This window comes from Onychostruthus taczanowskii, unplaced genomic scaffold (assembly GCF_017590055.1).
Source record: "Onychostruthus taczanowskii isolate IOZ18803 unplaced genomic scaffold, ASM1759005v1 scaffold5, whole genome shotgun sequence".
NCBI classification, from domain to species: Eukaryota; Metazoa; Chordata; class Aves; order Passeriformes; family Passeridae; genus Onychostruthus; species Onychostruthus taczanowskii.
In genome coordinates this window covers 15,179,140-15,195,142 of record NW_024502568.1, presented here as the reverse complement: position 1 = coordinate 15,195,142, position 16,003 = coordinate 15,179,140, and the positions used below count along the sequence as shown (strand labels likewise).

At 43.6% G+C, this 16,003-nt stretch overlaps 1 protein-coding gene across 8 annotated transcripts in view; it reads right to left on the bottom strand.

Moving 5' to 3' along the window:
* The window catches only part of TACC2 (transforming acidic coiled-coil containing protein 2), a 130,179-nt gene that overhangs the window by 42,395 nt on the left and 71,781 nt on the right, over positions 1 to 16,003 (bottom strand). The window contains exon 1 of one of the 8 annotated variants that reach the window (XM_041415636.1): positions 15,159 to 15,241. The exons of the other annotated variants lie outside the window; for them this stretch is intronic. Coding sequence (XP_041271570.1) covers positions 15,159 to 15,226 — 68 coding nt within the window. The 5' untranslated portion in view covers positions 15,227 to 15,241. Of the gene's footprint in view, positions 1 to 15,158; positions 15,242 to 16,003 lie in introns of those variants that run through there. 8 annotated transcript variants of the gene reach the window in all.

Here is a 16,003-nt window from a genome sequence, read left to right as displayed (position 1 = left end):
GGTGCCTGAGCTCCAGAAAAAGGCTTTGTTTTGCCAATATTTAATAATTCCCAAAAGATTCTGATGGAACACTCCTGATTTTCAGCTAGTACAATCAAGTAAGAACTGTCTTAACCATAACTCAAATCCTGATGTGCTTGTTATGAGAAGCAGTTGTGCTCACAAAGAAAATTCTATTTAACAAAGAAACATGAAGGGAAGCTTAATACCAGAAAAACCTTCTTTATCATGGCCTGGGATCTGGGCAAGGGCATAAAGCCTGGAAGCACATTCCAGTACTATGCTCCAAAGTCAACAAGCATCCTGGAAATATTAAATCTTGTGTTCAGTTTTCCTTAGTGAAAATACAGATGATCTCTCTTACATGAGGTATTTTTTTTAAGACCACAGTTCTGCGTTCAAATGGTAAGAAAGGAATTTCCCAGAACAACGGGATTTTCTGTGAAAAGGAAATCATGTATTTCAGCCAGTTCAATTCACAATGCCTTTTCTCTGAGAAATTCTCAGGGAATACATGGAACAAAAAGAAATAATGTTGATACTGAACAGTTCCTGGTGCAAAACAAGATTGCCAAATTGTGATACACCCTGGGAGTCAGCACCAATTCAAAGGTGCACAAGGAGCAGCCACCACAGGTCCAGCTGTGGGCAGGTTCTCAGCAAAGGAAGAGTCTTGTACCTTCTAGAATATGATTCTGAAGCTCCAGCCAAGGATGAAGCAGAGTGTGAACCTGCAGGACTTGTTTGTGGGGCAGTGATGAAGTGGGAACTACACGAAGGACCCAGGGCAATTAGTGGGAGCTTACCTTCATAACATGTCATACCTATCTTTCCATCTGTATCCTTTGGATTTTGTACATAACAGGTGAAAAAATTGTAGAAGTCACAAAACATTCTTTCAGTCTGTCTCTTTCATGTTCCTTCTTGAAAGACACCAGTAAACAGTAAATCTAACACAAACAGATGGGGTGCCACAGCAGGGGAGAACAGGGAAATCCAAGAATTAGACTAGACCAGCCAAATCTGGCATCAATTTGTGGAGCCTGAGCACTCCCATTCTCATCTGGGAAGTCCGAGCTCTTGCCCAGCCTGTCACATAAATCTCTGGAGGAAATACTGAAGGCAGAAACAGGGTTGACCTCCCTTCCTCACCTCTGGCTGTGTGGAAACCCAGCCTCATAAGTTACATTACCTTTTTTTTATAAACCATAGGTTCTTACAATTTAAATCCTCCCCAATTTCAGAAGGAAAAATTGCCTTTTTGTCAGTGCAGCTGGAAAGCAAGAATGAGATTTCTTCATTTCCCTGCCTCTCCTCCCTGCCTGCCCTTGCCAGGCAGACACAGCCCCTGAAGTGAGTGAGGTCACCCCAGTTGCCACCAGAAAACTCAATTCATTAAAAAGTGGCTTTTAACAGAGCCGTGGCCTTGGGCCGTGGTGGGAACGCTGCCATCTGCCTTGGGTTCCTCCAATATTGACACTGCAGCAGCACAGCCAGCACCACCCTGCTCCCTGCTCTCATTCCATGGCAGGGAAAGAGAATTTAAAAGAAACTTAAAAGCAGGACTTTGACATGAGGACTGAGCTCAGCAGCATCACCTCCTATAGAGGTGCTCAAGGGAGCAAAACTGGAAGTGGGATGTGCCAAGGGAACTCCACGGGCTTTTGTAGGGTTACTTCATTTAATGCTAAATCTATACAGAATTTTTATTTAGTGTATACCCTACTTCGGGAAAAAAGACAAACAAACACACCTGACTACTTTATGGAGTACTGATCTATTGATGTGCAATATGAACAACCTGGAGAGGAAATGGGGGGTGATACTATGAATTTCTGAAGCCAGGAGTTGAAGCTGCATTACTGAGAAGTACTGCCTGTATTTGGAGTGAGGAGAGGGAGATGGAGCCAAAGGAGCTGCTCTCCATCAGCCAGGGCTGTGGATTCACAGCTAACAAGAAGACTGGCTTCAGGGGGATCTGCTCCATTAAAGCTAAGGTGAACAGACTCTATTTCAATTTGTACATTTCCTTGCAAAGTTTGCTCTTAGGAAAAAGTATGGTTTATCCCTCTAATTAGCAGAATGCGTCCTGGATTAATCGAGGTCTCTCCTACCTGTCAGCAGTATCACTGATGCCGTGCCAGCACTCCATAAACTCAACCTTCACCCTGCTACTCAAAAATCTCTGTTCACCAATTGTTTTGTCTCTGTATTTTATTGACATGACAACTTCATTCTCATGGTGTATTTAGAAACAGGACATATTGGGAGGAAATAAACCAGGCAATCTTACAGCACACGCACAACAACAAAACCAAACTGTGCTCCACTGCCACCCAAGAGTGCTCAGAGGGTGATGCAATGAAAACAAGGACTGCAAAGATGTTTGGATGTTTGGATTATTTGGATGTTTGCAGATTGCCCTCTGATTGCAGTGTGAGTGACATTTGGAGGTGTACAGAGAAACTGAGGTCTCACAAGATGAGCAATTCCTCCCTGACCAGCTTTTACTGGCAGTAACTCCTGCAGTCTTTTCCTGAGGTACAGCTCAACTCCCTGAGGGGGAGAAGACAGAAATGAGTATTTTGTCTTTTTTTTTTTTCCATCTCATCTTTAGATCCACATGTTCTTTACAACTGGCTAGAGCTGCAGCTCAAGGGGAAAATGTCTGTCCAAGTACATCCATCGCCTCTAGGAAATGTAAACCCACATTAAAATTCTCTGCAGACCTGTTCCCAGAGCCTCAGGACCCAAACAAGGAATCTGCCACCAGGGGATCATCTCAGTTCCTGTACCAGGTACTGGTACCTGAGGCAAACAGAGTCCAAGGCCATGGCTTGAAGGACCCAAATGAGCAAACACTGCAGTGCTAATGCAAAAGCACCATCTGTGGCAAGACCTAAAGGAAACAGATTCCATCAGGCCTGGCCCTCCAAAGCATTTGCAGCTGTTATATCATAAACTTAAGGTATAAATTTCACATGAGTATTTACTGAACAATTTATCATGCACCATGAGAGGAAACTCAATCAGAGAAAAAAAGGAGAAAAAAGCCCCAACTAACCAACTTTTTAGATTGTTCAATTTAGTACTGAAGATTAATTTTGGCTTTCATTCTGGGTATCTCCCACTGGGAGATGAGCTGGAAATAAGAAGGAGGAATGAGTTCTGTAGTTTCACCTCCATCGATCATTTTCAGAGATGATCCTCATAAAGCCTGCATGAATAATTCAGGGGTGGTTTACTGATGAGCCCAGAACCAAGGATACAGGAGTGGCTGCATCCTTCTGAGGTCAATCTGGTGGTGTGTTACTTAAGCAGGCACTTCTACTGCAGTGGCAAGGCCCACACAGGCTGACAGATTTGGAAAGACACTCAGTAACTCCAAGCTTCAGAGTTTCTAAAGCCAGAGAGACAAGGCAGTCAGATTATGCATTAATTTCAGTCAAAGTCATTCACTGTAAAAATCTGATAAAACCCTTTCAGATTTCCAGGTGTCATTTTCAATGGTTAAAATGATCTTCTCTTAAAAATCCCCCAAACTCAAGTAAGCTACAACACAAAAAGAACACCGAGGCAGGATGTTCCAGCAATACATCCCTCCAGATGAAGATCAATCCTGCTCTCAGCTCTGCTTCTGAACTGCTGCACATACACAGAATCATAAAATAAGTTTGGGTTGGAAGGGACCTTTGAAATTCATCAAGTTCAGTGCTCTTGGTCAGTTCAGTTCAAGTCTGCCTTATCCACTCAGGCTGGGACCTTTAAACAGCATGGACAGCTTCTTCTTGTAAATGTATGCAGAGTCCAGAGGGGGGAAATTGACTGCATATTACATTTTACATTTGAGGGCTTTTTCCTTTTGTTTATATAAAATTAAATAACTGGCAATCTCATCATAATTCATCTTGTGGCATCACTTGTGGTTCAGTTACACAAGTCTAATACAGAGACATATACAGTCTTTACTCTTTTTTTTTCTTTTTTTTTTTTTTCTCAAACTCTTACAAACACAGCCCTGCATCATAATTCAAAAGCATCAGGAGAGTCCAAATGGTAATTCCTTTCCTGGAGATCAAGTTACCACTTCAGGTCATTAGCTGACCCAAGGGCCTAATCAAGAGGACCAAGAATGTTCTACAGCTACAACAAAAGGTCATTTTCTTAATCCCAGCACTAACGTAAATCCAAGACCTATTCCATTTTTTCCCTTTTTTTTTTTTTTTTTTTTTTTTCTCAAACTGTTACAAACACAGCCCTGCATAATAATTCAAAAGCATCAGGAGAGTCCAAATGGTAATTCCTTTCCTGGAGATCAAGTTACCACTTCAGGTCATTAGCTGACCCAAGGGCCTACTCAAGAGGACCAAGAATGTTCTACAGCTACAACAAAAGGTCATTTTCTTAATCCCAGCACTAGGTTAGGATAATATCAAAGATGTGCCAACTTTCTATGCTGTGATTTTTACATAATATTTGCCTACCCAGTGACATTCCCCAATAATCAGCTTCTTTGAACATGATTGTTAGCTATTAAATGTTTTGAATATGAAACATCCCTACATATGTTCAATTTTGATATTAAATTTGTACAACAACCTACAGAAAACAGAGATGAAATGGTGGAGTTATCTGATTATTTTAGGTATTAATATTTGTTGTTCTGGAATTAGTCTACCAATCAAACCATCCCATGGATCTGCTGAATAAATGATTTTAGAAAAAAATGCAAATATATATGGTGAGTGGCATAAACCTCACAAACTTTCTATTATGCTCTAGAGGCATAAACCACACAAACTATTTTCCCTTTCTCTAATAAAACATACCTTTGGAATTATAGGGTGTCTCAAAAGAATTCAGTGCCCCCTCTGGGGTTTGGAGCAGATGATCTCCAGAGGTCCCTTCCAAGTCCAACCACTCTGATTCTGTGCAAACCTTTTGCCCGCAGCAGAGCAAAGCCAGTAACCTCAGCCCAGCCTGCTGGAGCTGGAAGATGGGTGACACTTCAGGGACCATGGAAAGCCATCTGTCCTGCTGCCTCTGCCCCCTGGGAATGTTCTCAGTGCTGGATCTGATGCTTATATTAAATCAGGAGCTGGGGGAGGCACCAGCATGTCACTTAGTGTCACCACACTGCATTTACAAGACAGTTCCTTCAGGGACACATTTCTGACCATTAACTATTAATGGACCTCTCTCACACTACTGTAGGGCAAGGTGACAAGATCACCCACCCCAGGACTGAATAAATTCACAAAAAACCCATACTGTGAGGAGATCAACCACAAAAGGGATCACAAGAAGATGAAGCTGGGAAGGAAACAGATCACCAAGCTTTCCTTCAGCTCACATCCTGCTCCCACAGGCATGACACCATGGTCCCACAGGAACATTATTACTGATGTGCACACACAGGATGAGAATAAAGCCTTGAGAATATAATAAAATGATGTTTGGTATCTGCAAGGTGGACACAGGAAAACCACAGGGCACTTGTCTCTGAGGGCCTGCTCCACTGATGATCAAAATGCCCCAGACCTCTGACCAGAAGTCAGCGGGAATTCAGATTTTTAGTGCTGAGTCTGCACTGAAAAAGTTCATCACCTTACAGGGGAATCCTTCAGTCTGCTGGCTGGTGTGTATGGCACACGTACAGAATCTATATATCATATCATATGTGCACAGAAAAGGCAATCACACCTTGGGCTACTCACCTGCAACACTCCTGCCACATTCTACAGGTTCCTGCCTTGCAAAGTCTGACCATCAAAACAAAGCCATAATCTCATCACAGGATTATTTCAGCTTAAACAATAATGCTGGGAAAAAATGCTAGAACTACTTTACATAGGTCCTATATTAAAGTCCTGGTTTACAGCAATAAGTTCCCCATATTGCTTTAAATCATGTTGAATTTTTCGTTTTCATTTTATAACAGTCACCACAGCTGAGATACCAGATGTCTTTTATTTTTACTTTAAAACTGGATATGGCTCAATGAAAAGTATGACTCCAGCTTCTTTAATCACAGAAATTTCAAATAATTTTATAGAAGAAATCCACAAACTGGGATGAGGTTAATTTCCTTGGCATCTTCATTCTTTACCTTGCTATCTTTCTGATGCATTAAAACACTAATTAAAAACAATACTGTAGGACAGAGAAAGTGAGGGCCATTTTTAAAAAGAGTTTTTTGCTAAAGGACACCATCAAAGCTAGAAGGTTTAAACAGAAATCATGTTTTGCATTCAGAGTACTATTCCACAAAATCATCTGCAGTTCCTTTCTGCTCAACCCAAGAGCAGGATAACATCATGTGTTCATTTTCATGTTTCATAGCTTCATGGCCTGAGCTATGAAGCAGCAGAGAAGCATCCCTTGCAATTCTCACTTCAAATGAGAATGCAATTCTCACTTAAAATGTCAAATAAATCCCATTCCACCGAAACGAAATTGCACAAGAGCTCATATTGTCAGGGATGTGTGCAGAAAGCAGGGCAGGAGCTCCTCTCCAGAGAAAGATTTTAATATTATTTCAGCTTAAACATTCCTACAGAAAACACAGCTCCCCAGAAAAATAACCACTATTACAACAAAGGTGGCACTTGCCAGCCCATAAGGATATGTCATGAGAGGTGCAAGGCTGGATTTTGGGACACAAGGAGGAAGGTGATCCTGTAGCCAGAGCCAGGTGAGAGGCACAAGGCTGAATTTTGGGACATAAGGAGGAAGGTGATCCTGTAGCCAGAGCCAGGTGAGAGGCGCAAGGCTGAATTCTGGGGCACAAGGAGGAAGGTGATCCTGCAGCCAGAGCCAGGTGAGAGGCACAAGGCTGAATTTTGGGACACCTGGAGGAAGATGATCCTGCAGCCAGAGCCAGGTGAGAGGCACAAGGCTGAATTTTGGGACACAAGGAGGAAGGTGATCCTGTAGCCAGAGCCAGGTGAGAGGTGCAAGGCTGAATTTTGGGACACAAGGAGGAAGGTGATCCTGCAGCCAGAGCCATCCCCTGCCCTGAGCAGCTCTGTGCCTCTCCCACCCTGAGCCCAAAGGGTGTCAAACCCTCTGCTGCCCCAGAGCAGCTCAGCTGAGCTGTCAGTGAGGGACACCAGGCTGGATTTGGTGTGAATGGGTGACACGGTCACACACTGCTGCTCTGATGCCACTGAGTCACTTCTCAGCTCTTCCAGTCACGGGGGTTCCAAGCTGAAGTGTTGGGATAACTCAGTGTCAGAGCTAAGAGACGAGAATCTGCATTTTCTTTTTTAACACAGGTGAGATAACAGAAATAAAATGCTATGGCTTCCCCCTTCGGATCGTTATGTGGGACTTCAGCAACGGAAAGTAATACCTTGTGTGTTATCCAAGCCACACAGATCAGTTTGGAAATGTGTCTGCTATAATAGATTGCAAAAAGAAAACTATGAATACCTTAAACATTAATCACTTGCTATAAAAAGGCCCGTTTTTCCTCACAGGATGGCTATATTTAGTGAACAGGATTAGAACTGCAGTGGAGGAGAACTAAAAGGGCATAATCATCTCAAAAATAATGTTGAATTTTAGGTTTTAGCCTATTGTCTTATAAGCAGTCTTCCTACCATAACTGAAATGGGAAGAAGGAATTATTTTTTCCTGCTTTTTCTCCTTGTTTGTTCAGCAATTTTCAGCACATTTTGTGCAGAAGCCAAATTCCCACTCCCCCAACAAAAGCCATTTCCTGCTTTCACACAGCAATGCTAGAGAAATGTCTCAAGCTGTGGGAAACCACATCTGAAGGAAAAAAGACTGCGGGATATAACATGGCACACTTACAGCAGCACTTCAATCTACTTAAATCATTTTTCTAACTGATTAGCAAGAAGTTCCCCATATTGCTTTAAATCATGTTAAATTTTTCCTTTTTATTGCTTTTTCTGAGATCTGGCAGGGTATGTTTTTCAACACCACTGATATAAATGAATAATAAAACAATCCTCCATCCTTTCTGGCCAGCCTGCTTTCTCTTTTACTGGCTTCAGCCTGAATAATGAAAATATCTACGCCACAGAAACAGGACTCAGAATTGAAATTGTTTTTTAAATCCCTACGCTCTTCTCAGGCAGATGCTTTATTCTCTGAGGTACAACAGGAAAAAGCAATTTAATTAAAGGCACTCTTCTTCAGACATCACAACTGCAAATATACTTATGTGTCCCTAAATCACCAGAGGTTGCTGAATATTCAACCACAGAAATCTTTTAAGAAAGATGCAGGCTACCCCAATATCAAAGGTGGAAAATGTTTAAAATAAATATAACCAGTTAATGCACAATAATCCCAGCTAGTGATGCACCCTGCTCACCCTGGTTAGGGGTTGGGGTTTGAATCAGTGAATTTTGATGTTTAAATATTTAATACCCCTGGTAGGTATCATTCCTCTTCTTTTAGTCCCAAGGTGTAAAATTTTAATCCAGGAAACATCATGGTGTGAACTGTCCCCCCATGAAGAAGCATCCTGTGCTCCTGCTACACAGCATCACCAATGGGAAACAGATCAATAATTCATCGGGAGCCAGAGCCACAGGTCGGGAATTGCTTTGTTTACTGCAGCCACCTTTTACATGCAACAATGTGGCTTTGCAGAGCCACATCTCAGCTCTGCCACACTGCTCCAAAGCAGGACTGGGGACAACACAGCACGGATGGATGTGTGACACCTGCCATTCCTGGGGACTGGCCAATCCTGGGAGCATCCGGGATGTGGAATGAGCTGTGCTCCTGCAGTGCCTGTGGATGGCCCTTCCTTTCAGAAGGGAGACAAGGATTACACGGGGGTGGAGGAGAGAGGGAGGGAGAACCTTCACTGAAAAGGAAACAGAGGAGGAGAGACCCTCTGCCTTCAACCTGCTCCATATTCTGCATTTTTGGCCCCAGCACAGCCTCCCTGCAGGACTTTGCAAGATCCTCTCTAACTCTTACTCCTCTACTTCAACACCTAAAGCAGCTGCATGGACAGAGACATGGCCAGTGAGCAGCAGGAGCAAAGAAAAAAAAAAAAAAAAAACTACAAAAAAACCCCTAAAAAATCTCAACCTCTTAACAACAACAACATTTCTGCTTGGGCTCTACTCATTCCATCTCCTGCCCCAGGTGGGTGAGATCCCTCTGCTGCTGCTCCAATTCTGGAGGGTTTCCCACTGCCTTCATTCACCCCTCCCATGGGCACACTCAGTGCTGCTGCAGCTCTCAGGGAAATTTCCTTTCCCTTTCCCTTCCCTTCCCACGCTGACTCAGCACCACAGGGTGATGGAAAGAGCAAATCCCTGCTCTCCAGTGGCATTCATTTCACCAGCTGGACTGCCCCCAGCTCAGCCAGGTGAGGAGCAGCCTGAACCTTCCCTTCCCAAGCTCCCACTTTGGTCCTGCACTTGGGAACGTAAACAAAGGGATCTGAATTCCTTGCTCATCTTTCCTCTCCTTTAGCAACCAAACCCTTTTCCTGGCACAATGCTGGACTCATTTCTAAGGAGGCTGTTATTAACAAGACCAATAAATGCAGGTTTTTATGGTGAAGGAAATCAAAGTTCTAAAGGAGCAGGAGCTTATGTGATTGCAACTGTACCCTCTGTCAGATACAACCTGGTTTACATTAAGCCCCACAAAAAAAGCTGCTTTCATTTAGGAAAACCATATCATGTAAATTTGGACATAACTCTGAGGATTCCAATTAATCAAAATCAAATAAGCTTAAGATGGAAAGACACAGATTTTCCCAAAGTTTACATATTTGCCCCACCAGAACCAACAGCCCCAGTTCCTCCTCTTAGAGGCTTCCCAAGCATCCATTCAATCCCTGAATCACTCCTTGCAGCAGAGGGAGAGGAGCTGTAGCAAACAATACTGCAGGGCAGCCACAAACAAGAAACAGAGCTCTACAGCTGCCCCTTGGTCTCTCTCAGACACATCCACAGTTGCTTCAACCAAAATTCAGTTCGTGTGCAAGCTGCAGTTTGGTTTCCAGAGCCAAGGAAGGATCTCACTATCTTGTCTAGTGTCACCATCAATGGAGGCTCTCAGGCCAAAACCTGCCTTACAAAAAAATTTAAAACTGTAGCGGGAAAAGGAAACTAATTCAATTTTTTCCCCATTAAGCTGGTTCTAATGGAAATACAAAACATGATATCCATAGCCTGCTGCTAAATTCAGATGGTTGCTTTAGAGCATTTAAGGATCTGAAGAGAAATGACACTTTTATTTTCTTTGCTTTCTTCATAGTAAAAAATACATTTGCTTGTTTGCTTCTTACAGCAAACCCGCCCACTTTCTCCAAGAGAATGCAAACTGCATTGAATTTCTAGCTGTAATTACAACTCTGCCTCTTGCCACTCAAAAGCCTGTTTACCTGGACTACATAGGAAGCTTGGTACATAGCTAAATCCTTACAAAGCATCAGAGAGGGATAAGGAAACAGTATCCAGAAGACATAAGCAAATATAAAAATTATAGGTGTATGGTCTTAAAACAAAGGAAATGTGCTTGTAAGAGACAGAACTGCTTTTCTGGGTGCTGTAATCGTGTCAAAGAACCAGTAAAAGCACCCAGAAACCTCTTGAAGCACACAGCACTGAAGAGCATCTTTGATTTAAATCTAACAACCAGATCCTCTGACTGCTGGGTCAAGGCGAGCAAAAAGCAAAAAAGCAAACGCAGCCAGGGAAGCAGCTCTGCTGGTAAATGACAGCCACAATGCATGTGCAGGAAATGCCTTTTCATTCATGTTTTTACCACCTCACATCAGTTTTTATTTTCCAGTTTGCCTGCATGTCATAATACATAATAGATGACAGCAGCTCCATTACACATGGCATAGGGCACCCCACTCCGTATGGAGAGCTTTAGAGCACACATGGCTTTGCCAGACGTGTGCTGTGCCTGCTTAATAGAGGGCTGAGGGAGGCTGGGGTCTTTTCATTTTATTTTCAAGGCTAAACGTGACCTGCCTACTTCCAGTGACAGAAGAAGTGGTTGATGTAACCACCTCTCATATCAAAGGGAGCGCTGTCATTGACTTCAGAGATGAGATCCTTTGGGCTCAAATAAGGGAGGCTGGAATGAAAGACAGGGAAGCCTGACAGAAGAATCTCCTCGTTACTCCTGGTACATCTTAAGTAAAACATCCCCATGGCTTCTAGCAATTCACCCCATTTAACAGACAAGGCCAGCAGATAGAGCATCCTCTAATTACTGATGGGGATGCTCACTGAAGGCTGTCAGTAAGAGGAAGAAGAAAACAAATTTATGTTTCTACATAATAAGATGACGATAGGCAGAACTGTCTGTCAAGGGATTAACTCAAGACTAAATATCAATTCAGTAACAGCAGCTTCTCCTCCTCCCAAGACCCAAATTCTTTCAATATTTTTAAATTTTATATATGCATATATATCCCACTCTTCCATGTATATATATTTATTTGGACCATTTTCCTATGTATGAGCATATAGTGCTGTGCCAATATTTCACCAGACTGATTTCTTTCAAGCTTTTAAGAACCACACAATGGATTCTTCCAGGTTTGGAAGACAGGAAAAAAAAAATAAAATAAGTGGTGGTAAGCAAGGGCTGTTTTTTTACATATATGAAGTGATAACTTTTTATAAATACAAGCGTATACAGACCCTTACACAAAGAAAACTGCCCACATCTCCTGTGCAGAAGGCTGAGACTACCCAGTTTAAATTTTTCTGAATCTCTCCTGTAACCAACAAAGACAAAACCACGCAGCAGAAGAAATATTAAAAAACAATCCACAGGGACACCAGCATCTTGGCCTGCTACCAATGATCAGTGACATTCAATTTCTTTCTTGGAGCCTGCTCCAGCTCCCACTGAAGTCAGTGGGCATTTCACTATCAACTTCAGTGGGAGCTGGCTCAGGCTCCAGTCATTTTCCTCTTGGATTGGCAAGGGATGCAAACGTTAGAGACGTAGCACGTAAAGCTCCTGATGGGAGGAAATAACACATCAGCACCCCTTTGGCTGATCAAGAAATGGGCACTGAATGTAAATCCTGCCAAATTGCTGCAAGGACAGCAACCATAATGCAACCAGAAAAACAAGGTGTGGTTCATGCTCAGGAGAAAAAAACCCAGAAATGATTCAGGGATGACAAATGCCTAAGAGCTCTCAGCATTCAAAACCCTAGCAACGTTTCCAGTTTGCTGATACTTAAAAAACATTGCCAAGAGATAGAAATATACTACTCTTACAAATCACAGTACTGAAGATGAAGGTGGTAGCACTTGGCAGGCTGATTTCTGCTCACACCCTGAGCAGGGCAGCACTGGCATGTCAGACAGAGCACACAAGGAGGCTGTCACCAGCTGTGTGTGTGCACCCAACAGATCTGTGCACACTGAACATCATCTCACTGTCACTGGCTCTTATTCCAGCAGAGCCCACTCCTATTATCTGATGGAAACGTGCCCCTGATTGAGCTCAATCTGTGACCACCAGGGTGCCTGCTGCGATTTGCAAAGCACATGACAGCGCTCAAAACGTCAGCAGCAGGTCTGAGCCACCCCACTTTCATCTGCAGTTAACTTTTATTGTCAGGGGCTTCCCCTTGGGCTTTCCCTTTTTTATCATTCCAAATTGACTTTTCTCTTTTCTTTAAATAAAAGGGCAATTGTCTGCTGCCAGTGAGTGCTAACAATCCACAATGAGCAACAGAACACCCCGGGCTGTCAGTACCAATAGTGGGTTTATTGCAAATACTTTTATCTTGGCTGAAACAAATTTACATTAAAATTGGGAATTTGGCATATGCATGCAAAAAGGGCACGTTTAATCATAGATAAAATCTTAACCTAGACCCCTTTTCAGCATGGATCCTGACACAAATTTATTTCTACAACTTTCCCTAGTGTTTAATCAAGAAGCCCATCACAGAATACTTTGGAGGAACTCCTAAAGCAGCAGCTATTTAAGGAATTTGTTTGCCTCTGTAGTTTTTTTTTGATGCTATTCTACTCCAGTAATGATTCCTGACTGATATCCCCCTACTCTAATGAACTCAGGGCAGCCGAACCCAACCCTGCTCTCCCTTTGTGGAGCAGCTCTCCTTAGGGCAATCAGCCTCTGCTGATGGCAGAAGTGATGACTTCAGGGATGCTGGAACTGCGTGGGCAGCTGCCCAACTTGCCTGGGACATGGCCAGATGTTTCTTCATCACTGCCATTTAGGAATTTGCTTATGTGTGCAAAGCAAGCCAAATACAACCTCATTTAAAAAGCACTGGTAAAAGTTATGGTGATAAGGGTAATAAAAAGTCAAAACCTCACACCAGAACTGATGACCATGACATGCTACGAGGATGTTGTTTCATAGAACAGCAGGCTCATGTTTTCTCAAGAATAAAGAAACGCCTCCATTCTTATCTCATTCTGAAGAGCATTTAGTTGAAGAAAGCAGCACAATCTCTGGGTGATTTTTTAAATACAAGATTAGTAATACCTTCCACAAACTCTTCCAAAGGACATCAACAGTTACTGGACGATGCCTGTGCTAAAAGTGCATCTGTTGATTATGTCAGCCCTTAAAAGATCATCTGGAAACCCCACAGGAATGACTTAATGCAAAACATGAGTAGGTTTGTATAGAAAAGGAATCACTGAGAGAGATGACAATATAATTTACTCAAGTGCCCCCCAAATGTACAAATATATACATATTCAGCTTGATCAATATGTTCGTCCAACAGAATGCATTCTTAAAAGGCTCTGAAAATTGAAGATAAAAAGCCTGAACCATTATAGCAACATGTCTTTTATTGACTAGTCCTTGGACCAGTGTTAATAATCAACAGCAGTGTGTGCAGATGAAAATGTCATTTATATCTTTAAAGACAATGAGGCACCCATTTATTCCACCATATTATAAAAATAGATGCTTTTTATAGGAATGTCAGACAGAACCATAGGGGGAAAAATATTAATTGCTGAAGCTACGCATCAAAAGAACAAAGGATGCAGAAAAGCTCTTAGGCCTGTATCCTACAAATATAACAAGACACTGTCAGGCAAAGCTATCTGCTGATCTACTGGAATATGACAATAGAGAGCAGATACCCACTTGTAAGGCCTATTAGAGAGGAAAAACTATCAGTTACTGCTCTATCATTCCCCAATGGCTCCGAAGCACTTATCTCAAACACACAAATGATGTTTCAACCATAATCAGAGCTACCTTAACAAGCACACATTAAATGAAAAAAAAAATTAAAGAGACCTATATGAGGCTCATTTGTAGGCTAGCCCTAATGGATAAATACCTAAAACTTACCAAAATATATATACAGCAGTGAACATAGTAGTCAGACATGTTAAGATAAATGTGATTTATATAACTCTAATGACAAAAGAAGACAAGGCAGTCCTTCTAAAACCCATTCAGAGGTAAGGTCCATGCTCTAGCATTCCAGCTTACCAGCCTGGGGTGGAGGGTTAAGGAGAAAAGACTGTTGGCTAAGTAAAGTGATAAATCCTCTACCAATAAACTACAAAATCGTATTTACAAATGGGAAATGATGCTGCTATTCCTGCATGCACATGCACATTTCTGCACTTTTGTATATGATTTAGCCGCCCAAGAAAGCGCTAACTCGCTCTGAACAAGCACAAATTGTCTGCTTTTTCCTCCCTCCCCCAGCAAATCTTTCCGATTCCGGCCTTCAGTGAGGAGAGATCTAACGACACCTTGCTTATGCTTCACAGAGGATATAATACCACCACAGGGATGGATGTGACAGGGTTGATGCGACCTGAAAAAACAGTACCCGTGCAGAGAAAAGCCCTGAAAAAAAGCCCAGTGAAACGGAGCTCCGCGCAGTGCGCTTTACACCGAAAACACCGAGGTGCCGGTGGGCTTGGGGAGGGGGGAAGCGGCTGGGGTTTTGTTCGCTGGGAATGGTCATCGTGTTTGGCTGACCACACGCCCAAACCACGGCAAGCCAGAACGTACAGCGGCAGGCACTGTGCACACACACACGGAGCGGGGTGCCCTGGCAGCGGCACAGAGCTCACCCACACCCGGCTCTGCCCCGCGCCGAACAAAGGCCTCAGACACCCCCACCGCAGCGCCCAGCCTGGCGACGGCACGGCGCCCGCACTTACATGGCCTCAGACGGCTCCCGGACCAGGCCACCTGTCTGTGCCTGCTGCAGGGACTGCGAGCCTCCCATCCTCAGCGTGCCCTGGGCTCGGGGCTAGGCGACAGCAAGGCCGGCTTCCTCCGGAATCCCCCCGGCGAGCAGCCCCGGCAGCTCCGGCTCTGTGGAGGCTGCGGTGCTGCAGTGCAGATGGGAACAGCTGCTCGCATCAGTGGCAGCACAGGCACGAACGCTTCGGCAGCTTCTCCTCTCTGAAGCGTTGCCAGTTTTGGCGGTGGGTCGCTGTTCGGGTTGGGGGTTTGTTTTTGTTTGGGTTTTTTTTTGGTTTTTTTTTCTGTCCAGATGAACGGTGTTTATAAAATAAAACAAAATCCCGGCCGCTGTGACGGGGTAATCATCTGCTAAACAACAGTGGTCCAAACAGCTCCGGTGCAGGCGCGGTACTATTGGCTATGGAAACCGGCTTAAAAAAAAATAATAAAAAAAAAAAAAGAAGACGAAGAAAAGCAGACCCTCCCTTTAAGCACACATTGTCAGCTACTGTGGCTCTCTAAGGACCTGCAGGCAGGACCATTACATTGTGTTGACTCAGCCGATTTGAAATGCAAATGCACGTGTGCGCTGGCGCCGCGCACGCACTGCCCCCAGCCCCGGCGAGCCGCGCTCCCCGGGACGCCGCACGGAGCGTTCACCAGCGGGACGGCTTGCTTTGCCTTTCACCAACCAGCTCATCCCTCTTGCGGGAAAACAAATGGAATCTTCCGTCAGGAACGTAGGGAGAATATCATGAGCAGCCAAGGTAAACAAGGCAAAGTGGGAGCAGCTCCATCCGACGCTGGGGAGCTTTAA